The 23,020-nt window shown below is 43.5% G+C and overlaps 1 protein-coding gene across 3 annotated transcripts in view; it reads right to left on the bottom strand.

Annotated features, from left to right (window-relative positions):
• Window positions 1-5,297: 5,297 nt before the first annotated feature.
• LOC139420760 (transmembrane protein 132E-like) overlaps window positions 5,298-23,020 on the bottom strand; it is a 367,970-nt gene continuing 350,247 nt past the window's right edge. For all 3 annotated transcript variants that reach the window (XM_071170969.1, XM_071170970.1, XM_071170968.1), the window contains exon 9: window positions 5,298-9,540. In XM_071170969.1, the coding sequence (XP_071027070.1) occupies window positions 8,473-9,540 (1,068 nt within the window). In that variant the 3' untranslated portion in view covers window positions 5,298-8,472. The remainder of the gene's footprint in view (window positions 9,541-23,020) is intronic.

Below are 23,020 nucleotides of genomic sequence, written 5' to 3' on the forward strand. Positions count from 1 at the left end.
GTAGCCCAGCCAGAGCCCGGACTTGAACTTGATCGATCATCTCTGGAGAGACCTGAAAATAGCCGTGCAGAGTCCAACCTGACAGAGCCTGAGATGATCTGCAGAGGAGAATGGGAGCAACTCCCCAAATACAGGTGTGCCAGTAATCGCGGCAGTAATCGCTGCCAAAGGTGCATCAACAAAGTATTTGGTAAAGGGTCTGAATACTTATGTAAATGTGATATTTCAGTTAGTAATTTTCTTTTACATTTGCAAAAATTCTAAAAACCTAATTTTGCTTTGTCATTATGGGGTATTGTGTGTAGATTGATGAGAGAAAAAATGATTTAATCCATTTCAGAATAAGGCTGTAAAATAACAAAATGTGGAAAAAGTCAAGCCGTCTGAATAATTTCAGAATGTACTGTATATGCAAAGTTGCTCTCTCAGAATATCATGGACCTGCAACTTTGACTTTCTGCACTCTGCAATTTCTCTTTCAGTGATTAGTTTCCTCACGCATCCAAGGGGCGCATCCATCTCCTTTTGGATGTGTTTTTTTTTCTCAACTTTATTGGAGCCACTGTATGGCATCAATGGTTGCCCTTAATTTGCTTTTAAAGTTATTAACTAAATCATCATGAGAGAAAGGAGGAATATGTGGTGGAGTATTGTTCATACACACAACAAAATCTGTAGCAAAATATAGCGTTTATTAATAATGCGTTCAGTATTAGCCTGTGCTATAGGCAACAAGGTAGTAAAAATTTCACAGTAGTGATCAGATAAAGCAACATCAATAATAGAGGACATGTCAATAGAAAGCCCCTTGGTAATAACCAGATCCAGAGTATGGCCATGGTTATACCGTAGGTGGGCCCAGTAACATGTTGGATAAAGTCCATAGAGCTCATAAATTCAATGGCCTTGGAGTCAGTCTCTTTGTCAACATAAATATTAAATCGCCAAACACAAGGATTTTATCATAACTCTCAAGGACAATAGACAACAGTTCAGATAAATCAGTAAATAAAGTGGGGCAGTGCTTTGGTGGCCTATACTACAGGGTTATGGCTAGCACTGCTGGCTGACTTTTTATTGTCATTCACAGCCAATAGATGCTGTACCTATCTACATTTTCTCTGGTGGTGCTGGGGCTGCCTTGCCAAACATGTCAGTCGTCATACCTTCCTGCATGGTGTCCCATATTTCAATGAGTCAAATTGTACATGCAAATGTATTTAATCACCAAAGGTGAATCTGATATTACTAAACACTTGTGAGTTCTCTCGTCACAGACTTACAGATCTGACCCAGCTCCTATCACAGAGAAAGAGAGGGTGGGAGAGAGAAAGTCTGTCACCATACAGTCATGGAAGCCAACATTAAATACACTGTTGAATTTAGCCAATCAGAGATTATGATTCACAGCTAATTTACAAGGGACATATGCCGGCATGGCAAAATGTAGCTACTTGCCAACAACACACCAGTCTCAGGTTTGACGGTTGACAGCCCAAGTAGAAGCTATTCGGAGGTAATCCATATCCTGGCCATCAGCCCAAGATTGTTGAACAACTTTATAAAAGCCCATTTTCACTAGAGTAGCTATTTCCCGAGCAAGTTCAAGTACTATCCACATGTAGGAAAGGCTATAAATGTATGTTTGTCGCGCAGGAGAGTCGAGTCGGGAGGAACTAAACATCACTTTCGTTTACAAGTTTTAACTAGTGCCATGCAGCTGCTGTTGCCAGCTATCCAGCGTAAATTAACTGGGAAGGGTTTATCAGGATGACTGTCTGAAACAAATCCATTCTTCTCTACACTAGACTCTGAGCTACGCAACATACACCATCCATTTGGATGAGACGTTCCAGTGGGCAAGTTCATTTTGCGTGACTTGATACTTCGGGTGGGCTCATGTTCTACCATTCTTTTGGTCCTCCTAAGGAAAGGTCTCCGGGCCCCCCTGTTAACAGGCTAAATAAGGCATGAATTGTTGGCATATTTTTAATCCTAACCAAACCCTAACCAAATTATCCTATTTACCCTTTGTAGTCAATTTTGACACTAGAATACATGTTTCTGACTCTTATCGATTTCACATATGCGGTTTTCAAAAGGAGAAGTCAGTTTTCAAGGGCAGTTGACCTTTAATTCAATGAAGGGGAAAGTATTGTCATTTTTATTAAGTACATGTGGGCCAGTTTCCTTGACACAGATCAAGCCTGCTCCAGAACTGAAATGCATGGCCAATGGATAATCTTAATTTAAATGTCTCATTAGTCCAGGATTGGCTTAATCTGTGTCCAGTAAAACTGTCCAAAATAGTGTCAAACTTAAGCTGAGTGTATCGCCGGACATATGTAATTATTACTGTATCTTAATTTATTTAATCAAAGCCCAATGATCACATAACATATTGTTCACAAAGCTACATAACATGGAAATGCAATCATATATTTATCAAAATGATTCTTACTGTATTACTATCAGTGATGATGAAAATGAAGGACTGTGAGGCAATGCGCCATTTGACACTATTGAGTCACAGTGACTAAACCACCATGCCACCGTTGACAGATGCAGTTACGCAAAATCGCAACCAATTATTCTTTCCATTCATTGTCACATTTTAGGAATTCTATTAATTGATTCTGTTTGCTGACAGTTTTCAAACTTTCTACAGTCACAGTAAGCTTCCATTTTCCTCTAATATTTCAATTTTTAATGCTCATTACTTATCCTCTCATATTGTCTGCATATCCTCCACCGAGTATGAATTAGCCTAAAAATAACATTGTTGTTCGTCAATGTCACGACAATATGTGCAGCATGTTTTGTGCAGTACTTGCCAGTTTGATACAGCATACACTGATGGTATGGACATTTGGTGTTTAATTGTATGGTCATCACTTTCATATTCCTGTGTTAATTCCATCTCTGACTTATCCTACAGATGTTGCGGATACCATGTTTATCCAAGATAAACTATTATGAATTAAATGTATAAGATTGCTTCCCTTGAGTGACAGCGGTGTATTCATGACACCTAGATCACATTTATATAGCACATTTTCAAAATCAACTTTGTAGTTTGGGCCACCACACCCTATCCACTTAGTACTACCAATATAGCAGCATCCACATGGGCACATTTAATACACATCAAGTCAATGTTACTTTAGCTAATGATTCATAGCATGAAGACCTTGTTGGAAACCAATGATTGCCCTCTGTCTTTGGTTACACTGGAACAGATAAATCAGGCAGTTCTACCTGGAAAGACTTAAGGGTAACCTACCCCCTGAGGCAAACAGAAACAGTTGCGTGACTGATAGACATCCTTGTGCATTAAATGACAGATGGCTAAATTACCCATTCTCAAGATAAAGTATCTCTCACACAGTAGGAGACCAGGAACAGAGGCAGACAGGCTCCTGTTTTACCTCTGTACCCGGACTGGTCCGCCCTTGGCTCTCTTGGTACAGTAAATGGAGATAACCACAGAGAGAGGAGTACCACCTGCTGTACTTACCCATTTAACCAGAGACAATAGAGGAAACCGAAACCAACCACACATGGTCTAGTTCCTGTCAGATTTGTGGGGATGAGGCAACAATCAGTAGACCAGAACTGCATTTTTTCTGGACAAGTTGAAAGAGTTCTGAGCAGTTCAAGCCTTCCCCCTCTTCAATTTACTAAGGGGAAAACTACTTTGTACCCATGTAGTTATATGGTGACCGTTAGGCAGGCATGAGAGGACACGCCCATTTAGGCAGATGAACAGAGGACAATGTGGAGAAGCCCGTCTGCGGTATCTCACTAAATCTCAGATTTAACTTCTCTAACTATAATTAGTCCCGAGCTCCTATAATCATATGGGCCAATGCATTGAAGGGCCACTAATTCAGAATGGATGGTCAACTTTGATACATTATATATGTTAATGTGATAATTGTATAGTGAGAATAATTGGGCGCATAATCGAGATTTAATCGGTAAGAAAGGCTTTTTTGAAAAGCTGTGGGAATTCCAATTCCACATGATCTTAATTTAGATTTCAGATCGTTTTATTACTACAAATTATGTGAAGTTTGAAAAATCTAAAAGTTTTGTTACCATTATTTAAATTATCTTATAAAACGGGTGGATCTAATCCTGAATGCTGATTCCAGCCGGTGTCTATTCCAAGTTACCACCGGCTAAATCTATGACGTTAAAATACCTATTTACTCTGTTTAATCTGAATGCGCAATCCACTGCATCATCAGCCCAGCCAGGCAATTTTTAAACTTGATCTCCACTATAAAAAGCATAACAAGACATTATCTCACTCATTTTGTTCAACAGCTGAGATTTGTATAAACCTTGCTGTCTGTCTCTCCGAAATTTTGCGACATTGTTTCAATATTCAAATTCGATATCCAGCTGTCCCACAGTAATGAACGTGTCCGGATTCGGGACGAGACAGACAGGCAGGAAGTGTTTCTCAGCCAGTGGAAACAATGAATCAGCTGGCATAATTTTTTATGGATATATACAAAGAAATGTCAATTGAAAAAATGTAAAAACAAAATGAAGTGCAGCTAGTTTGCAGTCTTTCCAGCTTCAGTTTGAAGTCATTGTGTTAGCTGTGTTGGCTAGCTCCTCTTAACAACAGTGTCCTGACGAGAGAACACATTTTCTATGCCAGGCGAAATCGCACCTCATTAGCTCATTGTTATGGATGTATCCAAGTAAATGTCACTAGAAAACAGCTTAAACAAATGCAAATGCAGGTACTTCACTGTTTTTCTGGCTGCACTTTTTGGCGTGGTGATGTCAAAATGAGGGGTGTTGTACAAAACAAAGTCATCAGCAAATGGATCATCGCTAACCAATGAGGGTATCAAAGCCAATTATGAATTTTCAAAACACTGCTTTACCCACTTGTGTTCTGGCTCTGGCTCTGGCCCAACCCATCTGTTTTTGGGACCAATCAGAACGGTTAGAATGTGTTCTCATTCGGTAAAGGGTTGGGGAGGTTCTCAGATCCAGACTGAGGAAAAGAAACAAGTGTCCGTGGGCATGGTATAGCATTTGGCCGGAGCAAGGAGTCTGGGTAGCCAGACAATAATTAAATGGTGGTAGAATGAAAATGGTTTGTGTATGTGGGTCTGGATTTCTTACTTCTAATAAAGAGTACGATAAGGAACTGCATCCTGCCATTCATAGGGCCTGAAAAATAACTAAAGTATGGTTAAAATAATTGCATCTACCTTCTAACATGAAGACAGTTTAGTTTGGAAAATGAGAATGCATACACAGTATGTGACCCAATGACAGTTTTTTCTGACAGTGCTATAACGATGAGTAGAAAAGACACATTGTTTATGTATTGTATTTTCTTTAGTCCTTGACATATGGGGGAAATACAAGGGTTTTGTTTTTCAGGAGAACACAGGCAATTGAACAGTGTTCTGTACATGAACATAGTATCGTCAGTGGGGTGGTGCACAGTCACCAGAACCGTGAGGTTTGCACGTCTCCACGTGGGGTACATTTCAAAAGTATTCAATCACATGTGAGAAGTAGCAGCAGCTCAGAGAAGAAATAGAATGCACACAGAAGTATGTACACCGTCAGCAAAGTCACATTACAAAAGTGGTTTTGCATATACATATATATACATGGATGAAGGAAACGTATACAAATTATTAGAAGCTATAAAACGTTTTTAATAAAGACATTTGCTATGAGTGATCTCTGAAAGCATAAAATCGACTTGGAAAGTCAGGGACTATAAAAAAAGAAGAATGTTAAAAAGCTGCTATTAGAAACTTAACTCGCTGTTGTTAAGCAGTGGTACTGATTTGGGTTGACCACAGTAATAGAAGAGACAACATATCCATCTGATGATCAAAGTACAGTAGAATATCAATACATTCATCCTGAGATACCATTGTTAGAATGGGGGTTAAAACTATGGGTAAAAAAAGAAAGGCCTGCTGTAACCAACTGTTCATTTCCTCAACCCGTTTCTTTGCAATTGTGTGGGTTAGAAGCAGAAGCTTGAATAGTCATGTCTTTGATTTTCAAGACCATTTACCTTTAGATGTTAACAGGATTTAATTGAGATTTAATCACATTGTGGAATTAGGCCATTATTCAATGAAACCACTTGGAATGCACATCACATCCCATGGCATCCTATAAATTCTTAAAAATTCAAAAATAACTAAAAAGCATGTAGGACAGCCACAAAATGCAGCCATCTAGGTTGATGTTTTGTTGTAGAAATTAACTGATTGGAATTGATTTATAACTCATAACTGAGTGGTTGGGTGACATTTTCTCTTCCATTGTGGTCATATTGGTCATCATGTGATTTTTTAAAAACACAGCAAATCCAAGCCCTACTTAGAGCATATAAATAAACGGAAATTAAAATTGAAACATTTTTCATTTAGTTTATTTTTCATTACTCCTGAAAAGAACTAGGCAAATCATCAGATCAGCACGAAAGAACATTACTTACCTTAAAAGAATCCCACCCAGCGCTTTAAAATTCGTCACACTCTAGCCAATGCCTCTACGCAACCAAACCTACAAATGGCATCTGATTGCATTCATAATTTACAGTCATTCTAATTTGTGCAGGTACACTAACCAAAACTCCTAACATCAAAATCAAGATTTCATCAAACCAAGTCAATTCTGAGAAACTTATTAGGTGCCACCACCATAACAATGGCACAATGTGTCAGTACCGGCGCGCTTGGCTCCTGTGACAATCATGACCAGCTCGTATGCAGCATCCATGCTTTATTACTGACATATTTTGGACCAAACATAGTACTTCTCATTATGTGTTTAGGTTCATTGGAAATTGGCAACGCAAATATTCTGACTCCGTACAAATGAGTTGTGGTCAAATCAAATCAAATCAAATTTTATTGGTCGCGTACACATATTTTGCAGACGTTATCGCAGGTGCAGCAAAATGCTAATGTTTCTAGCTCCGACAGTGCAGTAATACCGAACAATACAAAACAATACACACAAATCCAAAACATTTAAAGAATTAACTTAATTTCTATGGGAGCACGATTACACGAGTTGACGATCATTTAAAAAGAAGAAGAAAAAAAAGGAAAGGGAATGATTTCTGCTGCAAAATCTTCTGTCGGGATGAGAGCTTTTTCATTGTAATTGTTAGGGCCTCGGTGTACAGTGGGAAATCATAGTAAAAACTGCAGAGGAAACACTATGGTTACAGTGATGGGCCAACATGTTCCCAGCACACATCACTTAATTCCTTTTCTGCCTGATAACTAGTTCAATGTAATGTTGTTGCTGAAGAGGACCTCAGCTGGCCAATGGTATGTACATATGACGAAGGGATGTAGTAGGCAGGTCTGGCACGGCATGCATGTAATGCATGATAACATATGTCCTTTAGTATTGTCTAGGCATGATTAGATAATAATTTACAAATTGAAACATCTATAAATTTGGAAAATTGCTGATTGTGCCTCAGTATCTCCTTTCATGCAAAGAATTTTGGAGATAGTTTACTTCATGATATACGTACAAGCTCTTGTCTTTTCCAATATAACTAAACCTTTGACCAGTTGTAGCGTTTTGGATAATTGCCCCCCCCCACTGCCCCTTAACCCAAAGTGTGCAAACAAGGGTGTCAGCATTGAAATCAGTAGTGATCAGTGAAACCCATTCTATAACCCATTCTAAGGCATTAGACTTAATCAGGATAGTAGTAGGGTACTGACTTGGACTATGTATGAAATTTAGTAAAATGTACGATAATGACATTGAATGAAACCATAGTATGTGTTGTACCAAGAACAAAGAAGGAGGTTTTGCCATTGACGAATGCTTCCCTACTTTGGTAAGATTAAAAAATAAATCCGTAACATGGTTTTTAATGAGCGTCTTTGACAATTAGTTGTCCATCATGTTGTCCCATGTTGGCCTAAAACCATGCGTCCCAAAAACGGTTTCTTTGAAATGTAATCTGCACATCAAAGGCCTCTTTGTTGGAAAAGGTACTTGGAGTTTGGATAAACCGACAAACACAGAGCCAAGACCCAACCCGTCCCGCTAAAAACACTCCTGTCTGCTAACTAACCCTTAGTAACAGAGAACTTCAAATCCATCCTCCAAAACAGTGCTCATGACTGAAGCTTCTAAATCCATTTGAGAGTGTACTCCCCTACCTCTGTAGAAAGGACATCCACACAAAGCCATTTCACTAGCGTTTAAAATCCTTTAGTCCAGTCTTTGACTTTCCAATTGTTTTTACGACTTCCAAAAAAAGTGAGTGTGTACGGGAAACAGCACTGTGCAAAGAACAAAAAAGAACCCAAACAAAAACAGAAGAGTAGTTGGCCATGGTTTTTGTTTGTGAAAAGTTGTCACTAAAGTGAAAAAGAGAAAAATAGACAGGAAAGTATTTTTAGAAAGCTCCAAGGCTTCTTAACAGCCGCCCCTTCAGGCTATTTCCTTTATCCTGCGCATGTAGTCATGCAATTCCTCTGGGTCCTGAAAGCCCATGTCCTGGCAGACCCACTGAATGTCCTCTTCATCTGCGATGGGGATAGAGTTGTAGGGCATGTCTTCTGTGGGGAGCGTGGTGAAGGTGGTGAACTTGACGCGCTTGCGCTTGGATGTGGGCGAGCTGGCCTCCTCGCCGTGCTCCTTGGTGGAGCCCCCGGAGCTGCCGTCGCCCCTCCCATGGACCTGGCTTTGAACGCTGGTCTGGGAGCTGCCGCTGCTGTGGTGGTCCCCGTGGCAACATGTCTGTAACCCCTCCATGGGGTTGATAGGGTTCTCCACCGTCTGGGGTGAAAGGTCACTCTGGGCCCTCAAGGGCTGTCCGTTCCCTAAAAAAACCCAGTGGTGGGAATGGTCCATGTTGGCTTGGCCCTCGGGGGGGATTCTCTTGTGGCGGTACTTGAGGACGAACACGATGCAGTTGATGAGGAAGACCAGGATGGCAAGGCAGAAGACGCCCAGTAGGGCGTACATGCCGATCTCCAGGTCGGTCATGCTGCGGGGTGCGTGGATGAAGTCATCGTCTTCCTCCTCTTCCTCTCCCTCAGTGGGCCTCTCTTGGTTGCTGATGGTCGGAAAGTTGGTGTAGTCGATGGGAACGCTCGCCGGCTGCTCGTTGGACGGCTCGAAGCCTCCACCACCGATGTTGGAGTCCACCACTGGCTGCCTGGTGACACGGGCTGGCTCGATTTCAATCTCCATTTCCTCCTCTGAGTCTTCCTCCGGTCTGAAGCGGACTTTCACGTACACAGGGGCCGAAGCGATGATGCTTTTGCGCTTGGTCTTCTGACAGGCCTCACAGATGGTCATCTCCATGCGCACTATCTCCCCGGAGCCCTCGCCCTCTGCCACCACCACCGGCCAGCGCTGCTGAGGCTCCTGGGATACATACACCACCTTGTCGTTCAGCGTGGAAGCGTTGAGATTGTAGTCCTTGGGGTCGAAGAAGGTCAGAGGCGATGCGGTGCTGTCGCTGTAGTAAATCCAGATGGACAAGCTTGCCTCCTGTGATAACAAGCAGAGAAAAAGGTAGTTATTAGTGTTTTTTTCTACCGCTACAATGCCCCAGCATTTCACTGAGGAATTATACATAATGGACAATCTATGGACAAACTCTCCTGGAGGCTAAGGAGAGACACTTTTTTAATGTATATTGAAGAAACACAAACATTTACCAGATAGAAATATGCTGAAATCCTTTCAGGACAAACACTACAAATATTGGTGGATCTGGGTTTTTTTCTTTGAAAATGGAGCATTTCGTTAGTTGGTTTGATGAAACCAATGCTCTTTCACACCTCTGTATGATATGAATATACAGTACCAGTCAAAGGTTTGTACACTCCTCATTCAAGGGTTTTTATTTATTTGTACTATTTTCTACATTGTAGAATAATAGTGAAGACATCAAAACTATGAGATAACACAAATGGAATCATGTAGTAAGCAAAAAAAAGAATGCCAAGAGTGTTCAAAGCTGTCATCAAGGCAAAGGGTGGCTACTTTGAAGAATCTCAAATTTAAAATACATTTGGTTTATTTAACACTTTTTTGTTTACTTCATGATTCCATATGTGTTATTTTATAGTTTTGATGTCTTCACTATTATTCTACAACGTTGTAAATAGCAAAAATAAACAAAAACCCTGGAATGAGTAGGTGTCCAAACTTTTGACTGATTCTGTATATGTGACCAGTTCCTGCCTTTAATGTCTCTTGACTCGCTCTGATCCCTAAATCTTCTAAGCATGTCTAAACATCGGAACCCCTACCTTGGCACAGAGCGAGACACACACAGGCGGTCTGTCTCAGAAGTGTACGCCAGCGAAAACACGGTTCACTCTGAGAAAGGAGGGGTGAGTGGGTGTTGGGCAACTGTTGTCCTGCAGGCAAACAGACGGAGCTGCTTGACTGCACAGCAGTTTCCCTGACAGCTCGAGTATGGCTTTATGAGTACAATGGCAATGTTCGGTGGCCATGTCTCCAGGTAACAAGGTATTTATTTTACAGAGGCCTTCATTTGGCTCCCGCTAAAACAATACCTCTCCGCGCACCTGCTTTGTAGGGCTGACAAGAGAAAATAGCTTTTCTGACAGAGCGCTTTTAGATCCCAACTGAGACGTCTTTTCACTTTTAAATGAGAGAGGCATTTATCTAAATTCTGTCTGGATTGGAATGCCCTGTTGGAGAGCTGAGACTTATTTTTATTTGATTCAGGTGGATCCTGAACTTCAAGGTTGCTATGACATTCCTGCTCGAGCACGGGCCTCATCTCCACTTGTCAAAATTAAGGGGGCCTTTGAAACACATGATTTCAATAATACATTGAGTATGTCAACCTGTCCTGATGACCCACTAGTACACTGACACATGAAAAAGGTTAGACACAAAGCAAACAACCCACTGGTCAACAAACTGGTTAAATCACCGTTGTTTCAATTTAAATTGTCAACGTATTGTGATGTGGAATATACGTGGAAAATACATTGGATGTGAAAATAGTAATTCACGTAAACTGTTGTTTTGAGGTTGAAATTTAAACCTCAGGATTTGGCTCCCAAGTGGCACTGCATCTTCTCAGTGCTAGAGGCGTCACTACAGACCCTGGTTTGATCCCGGGCGGTATCACAACCGGCCGTGACCGGGAGTCCCATAGGGCAGTGCACATTTGGCCCAGCGTCGCTAGGCTTAGGGGAGGATTTGGACGGGGTAGGCCGTCATTGTAAAATAAGAATTTGTTCTTAACTGACTTGCCTAGTTAAATAAAGGTTGAATAAAAAATCATGGTAACCAAATTTCAACATAGAAAACCCTTGTATAAAATATGTTGAATTTGTACATTTAAAACATTAGATTGTCTGATGTTTTAGTCTCCTCAGGCAAGGTTGCTCATCACATGCATGGATCACTAAACCACCTCTGTTGCACTCAGTAAATGAGGTGCACAGATCATTCTGCTTCTGTTTGCCAAAGAAAGTGTTGTTGTGCAGTAGGCCTGATTCCGAACCCAGTCAGTTATAGTGATGCCGTGATCGGAGAATGAGGTCGGGGGGTGAAATGTAACTGAGCTGGTTCGATGAGTAACCTTGCTGGAGACTTGAAGACTTCCATATGGGCTTTAGCTAAGTGGGCTAACAGTAGTTTGACATGGAGGAGACCTGGTTCGAACCCAGTCAGTCGCAAGATTAAATAGGAAAAAAGCAGAAAGGCTATCCTTAGAAGGGCTATGACAGGCCTGTATTCTTATGGGGGCCAAATAGTTTTTGTGATACTCCCTTCTAACGTGTCCCGTGATCATCATAGAGGGGAATAGAAGGCACATCCATATTCCAGAGTCTTTGCTTTCAGAAATGGTGTAATAATAGTTCATAGCAAAAACAGTTTGAACGCTAGAGTCAAATTTATAGGATGAAAATAAATTAAACATGCCACATTGGCTTCAGAAACTGCCAGAAGCTTCTGTTTACAGTGAGCATTTAATTCTATCTGTTCTCTACTTTTCTTGGCTGTCAAAGTACCAGGATGTTGTCTCTGGTTTTGAATCTGAATGTAGGTAACTGAATTTGAAAACTGAATCTGAATGCATCGGAGAAGTTGAATATATGAAACTTTGACAAACTTGAAATTATAGTTTGTAAACTTCAGGCATTGGCTTGGGTGGTTGTTGTCCTTGATGATCTTTTTGGCCTTCCTGTGACATCGGGTGGTGTAGGTATCTTGGAGGGCAGGTAGTTTGCACCCGGTGAGGCGCTGTGCAGACCTCACTACCCTCTGGAGAGCCTTGCGGTTGTGGGTGGGGCAGTTGCCGTACCAGGAAGTGATACAGCCCAACAGGATGCTCTCGATTGTGCATCTGTAAAGTTTGAGAGTGTTTTTGGTGACAAGCCAAATTTCTTCAGCCTCCTGAGGGTGAAGAGGCTCTGCTGCGCCTTCTTCATCACGCTGTCTGTGTGGGTGGACCATTTCAGTTTGTCCGTGATGTGTACGCCAAGGAACTGAACTTTCCACCTAATCCACTACTGTCCCGTTGATGAGGATAGGGGGCTGCTCCCTCTGCTGTTTCCTGAAATCCACGATCCTTTGTTTTCTTGACATTGAGTGTGAGGTTATTTCTCTGACACCACACTCCGAGGGCCCTCACCTCTTCCCTGTAGGCTGTCTCATCGTTGTTGGTATTCAAGCCTACCACTGTAGTCGTCTGCAAACTTGATGATTGAGTTGGAGGCATGCATGGCCATGCAGTCATGGGTGTACAGTGAATACAGGAGAGGGCTGAGAACACACCCTTGTGGGGCCCCAGTGTTGAGGATCAGCGGGTTGGGTGGTTGTTGTCCTTGATGATCTTGTTGGCCTTCCTGTGACATCGGGTGGTGTAGGTATCTTGGAGGGCAGGTAGTTTGCACCCGGTGAGGCGCTGTGCAGACCTCACTACCCTCTGGAGAGCCTTGCGGTTGTGGGTGGGGCAGTTGCCGTACCAGGAAGTGATACAGCCCAACAGGATGCTCTCGATTGTGCATCTGTAAAGTTTGAGAGTGTTTTTGGTGACAAGGCAAATTTCTTCAGCCTCCTGAGGGTGAAGAGGCTCTGCTGCGCCTTCTTCACCACGCTGTCTGTGTGGGTGGACCATTTCAGTTTGTCCGTGATGTGTACGCCAAGGAACTGAACTTTCCACCTAATCCATTACTGTCCCGTTGATGAGGATAGGGGGCTGCTCCCTTTGCTTTTTCCTGAAATCCACGATCCTTTGTTTTCTTGACATTGAGTGTGAGGTTATTTCTCTGACACCACACTCCGAGGGCCCTCACCTCTTCCCTGTAGGCTGTCTCATCGTTGTTGGTATTCAAGCCTACCACTGTAGTCGTCTGCAAACTTGATGATTGAGTTGGAGGCATGCATAGCCATGCAGTCATTGGTGTACAGTGAGTACAGGAGAGGGCTGAGAACACACCCTTGTGGGGCCCCAGTGTTGAGGATCAGCGGGGTGGAGATGTTGTTTTCTACCCTTACCACCAGGGGGCGACCCGTCAGGAAGTCCAGGACCCTTTTGCACAGGGAGGGGTCGAGACCCAGGGTCTTGAGTTTAATGATGAGTTTGGAGTGTACTATGGTGTTAAATGCTGAACTGTAGTCGCTGAACAGTATTCTTACATAGGTATTCCTCTTGTCCAGATGGGTTAGGGCAGTGTGATTGCGATTGTGTCGTCTGTGGACCTATTGGGATTGTAAGCAAATTGGAGTGGGTCTAGAGTGTCAGGTAGGGTGGAGGTATATAGTCCTTGACTAGTCTCTCAAAGCACTTCATGATGACGGAAGTTAGTGCTACGGTGCGATAGTCATTTGGCTCAGTTACCTTAGCTTTCTTGGGAACAGGAACAATGGTGGCCCTCTTGAAGCATGTGGGAACAGTAGACTGGGATAAGGATTAATTGAATATGTCCGTAAAAACACCAGCCAGCTGGTCTGCACATGCTCTGAGGATGCGGCTAGGGATGTCGTCTGGGCCGGCAGCCTTGCAAGGGTTAACACGTTTAAATGTTTTACTCACGTTGGCTGCAGTGAAGGAGAGCCCGCAGGTTTGGGAAGCCGGCTGTGTCAGTGGCACTGCATTGTCCTCAAAGCGAGCAAAGAAGTTGTTTAGATTGTCTGGGAGAAATACATTGTGGTCCGCGACAGGGCTGGTTTTATTTTTGTAGTCCATGATTGACTGTAGACCCTGCCACATACCTCTCGTGTCTGAGCCGTTGAATTGCGAGTCTACGTCGTCTCTATACTGACGCTTAGCTTGTTTGCGGAGGAAATAGCTACACTGTTTGTATTTGGTCATGTTTCTGGTCGCCTTGCCCTGATTAAAAGCAGTAAAAAGAAGTTTGCGCTTTCAGTTGGCGTGAATGCTGCCATCCATTCACGGTTTCTGGTTGGGGAAGAAAAGACAGAAACTAAAACAGGTTTTAATAGTCGCTGTGGGTAAAACATCACCGATGCACTTGCTAATCAACTCGCTCACCGAATCAGTGTATTCATGAATGTTATTGTCCGAAGTTATGCGGAACATATCCCAGTCCATGTGATCGAAGCAATCTTGCGTGGAATCTGATTGGTCGGACCAGCGTTGAACAGACCTGAGCATGTGCGTTTCATGTTTTAGTTTCTGTCTTCCTGTCTATAGGCTGGGGGCAAAAAAATGGAGTCGTGGTCAGATTTTCCCGAAAGGATGGTGGGGTAGGGCTTTGTATGCTTCGCTGAAGTTAGAGTAACAAGGATCCAGGGTTTTGCCAGCCCGGGTCGCGCATTTGATATGCTGATAAAATGTAGGGAGCCTTGTTTTCAGATTAGCCTTGTTAAAATCCCCAGCTACAATAAATACAGCCTCAGGATATGTGGTTTCCAGTTTACATAGAGTCCAATGAAGTTCTTTCACGGCCGTCAATGTGTCTGCTTGGGGGGTCGGATATACACGACTGTGATTATAATCAAAGATAATTCTCTTGGCAGATAATGCGGTCGGCTCCTCTCCTTGTTTGGGCAGCGTTCGGCGGTCGACGTCACCGGTCTTCTAGCCATCGCCGCTCCACTTGTCATTGTTCCATTTGTTTTGTCTTGTTTCCCTGCACACCTGGTTTACATTCCTTAATCACACTAATCACACTACATATTTATTCCCTCTGTTTCCCACAAGTCTTTGTTTGGAATTGTTTTGTTACATGTTTCATGTTATGCGCAAGGCGGGTTTTTCCCCGGGTACTGTGTTGAACCCGAGTGTGTTTAATTGTTTAACTTATGCATTATTGTGACTGTTGTCGCGCTTTGCACTTTTGCCATTTGGCTGGAGGTTTTTGATGCAGTTGCGTCCGTCTGTTGTTACTTCTGCCAATTAAAGTGTGCGCCTGATCACTCTGCTGTCCTGCACCTGACTTCTTACCAGTAGCGCACAACCTGACATGAACAAAAATACTTGAGTTCCTGTATGATGTTATGATCACACCACGTCTCGTTAATCATAAGGCATACACCCCCGCCCCTCTTCTTACCAGAGAGATGTTTGATTCTGATAACGTATCCCGAGTGAGCCATGTTTCCGTGAAACAAAGAACGTTACAATCTCTGATGTCTCTCTGGAAGGCAACCCTTGCTAAGATTTTGTCTACCTTGTTGTCAAGAGACTGGACATTGACGAGTAGTATACTTGGGAGCGGTGCGCAATATGCCCGTCTACGGAGCCTGACCAGAAGACCTCTCTGTCTGCCTCTTCTGCGACGCCGTTGTTTTGGGTCGCCGGCTGGGAACCGATCCATTGACCTGGGTGATGCAGCAAACAGAGGATCCACTTCGGGAAAGTCGTATTCCTGGTCGTAATGTTGGTAAGTTGACGTTGCTCTTATATCCAGTAGTTCCTCCCGGCTGTATGTAATAAAACGTAAGATTTCCTGGGGTAACAATGTAAGAAATAATACATAAAAAAATGAAATACTGCAAAGTTTCCTCGGAACGCGAAGCGAGGCGGCCATACCCATCGGAAGTAGTTAAGTCTTCTTTGGATCAACATCTCAACCAAATATTATCCATGGTTGAAATGATTTAGTGTGCCCAGTGGGAAAGCACTAAGTAGATTTAAGGTTGACTGTCCTAGCAGGTGACTGTAATGTTCTGATTATATTCCATCGATATGAAAATGCATCCATCAGAAGTGTGCATTGTTACCCATTTGTTAAGTCTTCTTTGTAGAGCTCGGATTAACTTTGGTAAACAGATCAACAGTATTCCCTTCGACCATAGAATTAGATATTAGATTTTAATATGATCTCTGTGATTTAAGACAGCTAAAGCGTTGCTGACTCATAGGAGAGGATGTGTGCATCAACTCTGTCCTTACAGGTAAAGTGTCACATATGCTCAATGACTATAGCTGCCCTGGCAATCAAGATCACAGTTCATGCTCAGGATGGTTGAACTTAACAAATGTTAATCAAATGCAGATGTAGCATCATAAAAAGCAGTGAGACCCTGTCCACTTCCCTCAGTTGTAAACTCAGAAAAAAAAGAAATGTCCTCTCACTGTCAACTGCGTTTATTTTCAGCAAACTTAACATTTGTAAATTTTTGTATGAATATAACAAGATTCAACAACTGAGACAAACTGAATCTAGTGCCACAGACAAATGACTAACATAAATGGTATAATGTGTTCCTGAACAAAGGAGGAGGAGGGGGGGGGGTCAAAATCAAAAGTAACAGTCAGTATCTGGTGTGGCCACCAGCTGCATTAACTTCTTGGTATCTTCACGTCCGGATGAAATGCATGCCCAAATTCAACTGCCTGCTACTCATCCCCAGAGGATAAGATGTGCATATTATTAGTAGATTTGGATAGAAATGTTTGAATCATGTCATCTAAAACTGTTTGAATCATGTCTGTGAGTATAACAGAACTTATGTAGCAGGCGAAACCCCGAGGAGGTCACTCTCTTTTCATTGGCAATCAAGATTTCTAAGGGACCTTCTTACAGTTCCTACCACTTCGACAGGATGTCACCAGTCTTTAGAAATTGGTTGAGGTTTTTCCTTTGTGTAATGAAGAAGTAGCCCTGTTCAAAACGAGGGTCACTTCAAGTGTACAGTTTGTTAGAGGCGCATGACCAGAAAGGTTTGTTTTCTTCCTGTATTGAACACAGATCATCCCGTCTTCAATTTGATCGAATATTTACTTTAAAAAATACCTAAAGTTGTATTACAAAAGTAGTTTGAAATGTTTTGGCAAAGTTTACAGGTATCTTTTGAGATATTTTGTATTCACGTTGCGCAAGATGGAAACTGTGTTTTTCTGGATCAAACCGAATTAATCGACTGAATTAATCGAACAAAAGGACCATTTGTGATGTTTATGGGACATATTGGAGAGCCAACAGAAGAAGGTAAGTCATGATTTATACACTGCTCAAAAAAATAAAGGGAACACTAAAATAACACATCTTAGATCTGAATGAATGAAATATACTTATTAAAAACTTTTTTCTTTACATAGTTGAATGTGCTGACAACAAAATCACACAAAAATGATCAATGAAAATCTAATTTATCAACCCATGGAGGCCTGGATTTGGAGTCACACTCAAAATTAAAGTGGAAAAATACACTACCGGCTGTTCCAACTTTGATGTAATGTCCTAAAAAAGTCAAAATGAGGCTCAGTAGTGTGTGTGGCCTCCAAGTGCCTGTATGACCTCCCTACAACGCCTGGGCATGCTCCTGATGAGGTGGCGGATGGTCTCCCGAGGGATCTCCTCCCAGACCTGGACTAAAGCATCCGCCAACTACTGGACAATCTGTGGTGCAACGTGACGTTGGTGGATGGAGCGAGACATGATGTCCCAGATGTGCTCAATTGGATTCAGGTCTGGGGAACGGGCGGGCCAGTCCATAGCATCAATGCCTTCCTCTTGCAGGAACTGCTGACACACTCCAGCCACATGAGGTCTAGCATTGTCTTGCATTAGGAGGAACCCAGGGCCAACCGCACCAACATATGGTCTAACAAGGGGTCTGAGGATCTCATCTCGGTACCTAATGGCAGTCAGGCTACCTCTGGCGAGCACATGGAGGGCTGTGCGGCCCCCCAAAGAAATGCCACCCACACCATGACTGACCCACCGCCAAACCGGTCATGCTGGAGGATGTTGCAGGCAGCAGAACGTTCTCCACGGCGTCTCCAGACTGTCACGTCTGTCACATGTGCTCAGTGTGAACCTGCTTTCATCTGTGAATTTGCCAATCTTGGTGTTCTCTGGCAAATGCCAAACGTCCTGCACAGTGTTGGACTGTAAGCACAACCCCCACCTGTGAACGTTGGGCCCTCATACCACCCTCATGGAGTCTGTTTCTGACCGTTTGAGCAGACACACGCACATTTGTGGCCTGCTGGAGGTCATTTTGCAGGCCTCTGGCAGTGCTCCTCCTGCTCCTCCTTGCACAAAGGCGGAGGTAGCGGTCCTGCTGCTGGGTTGTTGCCCTCCTACGGCCTCCTCCACGTCTCCTAATGTACTGGCCTGTCTCCTGGTAGCGCCTCCATGCTCTGGACACTACGCTGACAGACACAGCAAACCTTCTTGCCACAGCTCGCATTGATGTGCCATCCTGGATGAGCTGCACTACCTGAGCCACTTGTGTGGGTTGTAGACTCCGTCTCATGCTACCACTAGAGTGAAAGCACCGCCAGCATTCAAAAGTGACCAAAACATCAGCCAGGAAGCATAGGAACTGAGAAGTGGTCTGTGGTCACCACCTGCAGAACCACTCCTTTATTGGGGGTGTCTTGCTAATTGCCTATAATTTCTACCTGTTGTCTATTCCATTTGCACAACAGCATGCAACATTTATTGTCAATCAGTGTTGCTTCCTAAGTGGACAGTTTGATTTCACATAAGTGTGATTGACTTGGAGTTACATTGTGTTGTTTAAGTGTTCCCTTTATTTTTTTGAGCAGTGTATTTTTATTTCTGTGTTTTGTGTCTGTGTGTTCTGTGTTTGCTTTCACAGAAAAGCCTTTTTGAAATCTGACATGTTGGCTGGATTCACAACATTTGTAGCTTTAATTTGGTATCTTACATGTGTGATTTCATGAAAGTTAGATTTTTATAGTAATTTATTTAAATTTGGCGCTCTGCATTTTCTCTGGCTTTTGGCGAGGTACCGTCCCACATATCCCAGAGAGGTTAAGTACTGCAGTGCATCTCCTCCTCATCGACTGCACCAGATTTGCCAGTTCTTGCTGTGAGAAGTTACCCCACTCTTCCACCAAGGCACCTGCAAGTTCCCGGACATTTCTGGGGGGAATGGCCCTAGCCCTCACTCTCCGATCCAACAGGTCCCAGAAGTGCTCAATGGGATTGAGATCTGGGCTCTTCACTGGCCATGGCAGAACACTGACATTCCTGTCTTGCAGGAAATCACGCACAGAACGAGCAGTATGGCTGGTGGCATTGTCATGCTGGAGGGTCATGTCAGGATGAGTCTGCAGGAAGGGTACCACATGAGGGAGGAGGATGTCTTCCCTGTAACAAACAGCGTTGAGATTGCTTGCAATGACAACAAGCTCAGTCCAATGATGCTGTGACATACCACCCCAGACCATGACAGACCCTCCACCTCCAAACAGATCCTGCTCCCGAGTACAGGCCTCGGTATAACGCTCATTCCTTTGATGATAAATGCGAATCCGACCATCACCGCTAGTGAGACAAAACCGCGACTCGTCAGTGAAGAGCACTTTTTGCCAGTCCTGTCTGGTCCAGCAACGGTGGGTTTGTGCCCATAGGCAACGTTGTTTCCGGTGATGTCTGGTGAGGACCTGCCTTACAACAGGCCTACAAGCCCTCAAGTCCAGCCTCTCTCAGCCTATTGCGGACAGTCTGAGCACTGTTGGAGGGATTGTTCTTTCCTGGTGTAACTTGGGCCGTTGTTGTTGTCATCCTGTATCTGTCCCGCTGGTGTGGTGATGTTCGGATGTACCTTTCCTGTGCAGGTGTTATTACACATGGTCTGCCACTGCAAGGACGATCAGCTGTCTGACCTGTCTCCCTGTAGCGCTGTCTTAGTGGTCTCACAGTACGGACATTGCAATTTATTGCCCTGGCCACATCTGCAGTCCTCATGCCTCATTGCAGGATGCCTAAGGCACATTCACACAGATGAGCAGGGACCCTGGGTTTTTCAGAGTCAGTAGAAAGGCCTCTTTAGTGTCCTAAGTTTTCATAACTGTGACCTTAATTGCCTACCGTAAGCTGTTAGTGTCTTAACGACCGTTCTACTTTTGCATTTTCATGAATTATTTATGGTTCATTGAACAAGCATGGGAAACAGTGTTTAAACGCTTACAATGAAGATATGTGAAATTATTTGGATTTTTACAAATTATCTTTGAAAGACAGGGTCCTAAAAAAGGGGTGTTTCTTTTTTTGCTGAGTTTAGTTTATGGCTCATTCATTTATAGAGTAAAAGAGGGGATGTTTAGCAGACACAGTGGTGGAGGATTTTCCTGTGAAACAGATTCAAATGATGTGAAATAGCCTGAGAACCCCTCTGAGAGTTCCACTGGCAGAGGGACTGACTGCCTTTTATGGCCCAGGCCCAGATAGCAATTTAGGACAATACTTTACCCTAATTACATTTTAAGGTGCCAAGCAGCGAAAGGCGAGATAAATTGTAATTTAATGCCAGGGCCTGATGGTAGAGGTTTTTTGGTCAGAGCAAAGAGAGAGTTGGTAGAGAAACAATAGCCATTGTCCCCCAATTGCCTAGCCATTGAAACCTGGCTGTGTTCTCTCGTCATGGGGAATATGAATGAACACGGCCTAAGTGCGGAAAACACAGTGTGATCCAGCTTCTCAGGATAAGGTGGACTTGTGGCCAATTATTTCTTTGTGAGGATTAGAGAAACCAAAGTCCCCAGTTGCCATCGTTGCCAGGCTCAAACACGATGGAAATAAGACCGCATTCCTCTGCCTCTTATTAAACAACATTTATTTTTGCTTGTATGATGTGACATTCCCTGGGAGATTTTTGTAATAAATCAAAATTTTTTCCCCCACTCCCGTATCTAGGGGGGTTGTTTGGGCTCAGCACAGCATTAAGGCAAATAGGTTAATGAGCAGTGCGAGCGTCAACAGTCCGTCTTGTGGATGTGTGCTGCTTCCCCACAGTTGTTCCTTGTAACTTTTTAAAAATCAATTCCAGGATAATATAAGCGGACTGGATGCAGTGTTATAAACAGTAAGACCAATTAGAGAGAATGTTTCCCTATGGAAATCAATGTGTTATGCAGGTAAGAAAGACACTTCAACAGGAGTTGCTTTGCCAGCTATAGACACTCTTAAGAAAGACACCCATGCGTTAAATCAAGGTATCAAAACAACTTGTGTCAGTTAAGATGTCAGTCTCCATAAGCAACTGCTTTCGTCTTACGCTTTTGCCGCTTTCAAGGAACGGGACACTAATCCAGACGCTTATAAGAAATTCCGCTACAACCTCTGACGAACTTCAAACAGGCAAAGCATCAACACAGTACTAAGATCGAATACTACTACGCCGGCTCCGATGTTCGTCGGATATGGCAGAGCTAGCAAACTACCACAGTTAACAAAGGGAAACCCAGTCGCGAGCCTACCAGATGAACTGCATGCCTTCTATGCTCGCTTTGAGGCAAGCAACACTGAACCATGCATGACTGCACCAGCTGTTCCGGATGACTGTGTGATCTCACTCTCTTACCAGGATGCATACTTTGAGCATGCGCTGATCAGCTGGCAAGTGTCTTCACTGACATTTTCAACCTCTCCCTGACCCTATCTGTAACATCTACATGTTTCAAGCTGACCACCATAGTCCCTGTGCCCAAGAATGCCAAGGTAACCTGTCTAAATTACTATTGTATCGTTGCAGTCACATCTGTAGCCAAGAAATGCTTTGGCTCACATCAACACCATCATCCCAGACACCCTGGACCCAGTCCAATTAGCATACCGCCCAAACAGATCCACAGATGACACAATCTCAAATCTCTATAAATCTCTATTGCACATCCAGTCCGCTGACCTCTTCCACCTGGACAAGAGGAACACCTATGTGAGAATGTATGTAAGTATCACTAAGCTCAGAACCCTGGGACTGAACACCTCCCTATGCAACTGGAGCCTGGACTTCCTGACGGGCCACCCCCAGGTGGTGAGGGTAGACAACAAATCCGCCATGCTGACCCTCAACACAGGGGCCCCTGAAGGGTGTGTGTTTAGTCTCCTCCTGTACTCCCTATTCACCCACGACTGTGTGGCCATGCACGACTCCAACACCCTTATTACATTTGCTTACTACGACGACGATAAGACAGCCTATAAGGATTAAGTCAGTGACGCCAGGACAAACTCAATATCAGCAAGACAAAGGAGCTCCTCAGTGTCCCATCACTAAGGAATTTACATGATCCACACACACCAACACAGCTGGGATGGCAAGACAATACCTCTTCCCCCTCAGATCTTAAAGTTATACAGCTGCACCATTGAGAGCATCATGACTGGCTGCATCACGGCTTGGTATCACGGCTTGCGGCCATCCGATCGCAAGGCACTACAGAGGGTAGTGCGTACAGCCCAGTACATCACTGGGGCCGAACTCACTGCTATTCAGAATCTCTGTACGAGGCGGTGTCAGAGGAAGGCCCTAAAACCTTGCCATAGACTGTTCTGTCTGCTACCTGATGGTAAGCGGAAGCAAAGAGTCTGGAAATAACAGGACTCTGAACAGCTTCTAACCCCAAGCCATAAGACTGCTAAATAGTTAACCAAATAGCTACCCGGACTATTTGCATTGAGCCCTGTTTGAACTAACTATTTTGACTCATCACATACGCTGCTGCTACTGCTTATTATCTATCCTGTTGCCTCATCACTTCACCCCTACCTTTATGTACATATAGTGCCTTCAGAAAATATTCAGA

This window comes from Oncorhynchus clarkii, chromosome 12 (genome assembly GCF_045791955.1).
Source record: "Oncorhynchus clarkii lewisi isolate Uvic-CL-2024 chromosome 12, UVic_Ocla_1.0, whole genome shotgun sequence".
Lineage (NCBI taxonomy): Eukaryota > Metazoa > Chordata > Actinopteri > Salmoniformes > Salmonidae > Oncorhynchus > Oncorhynchus clarkii.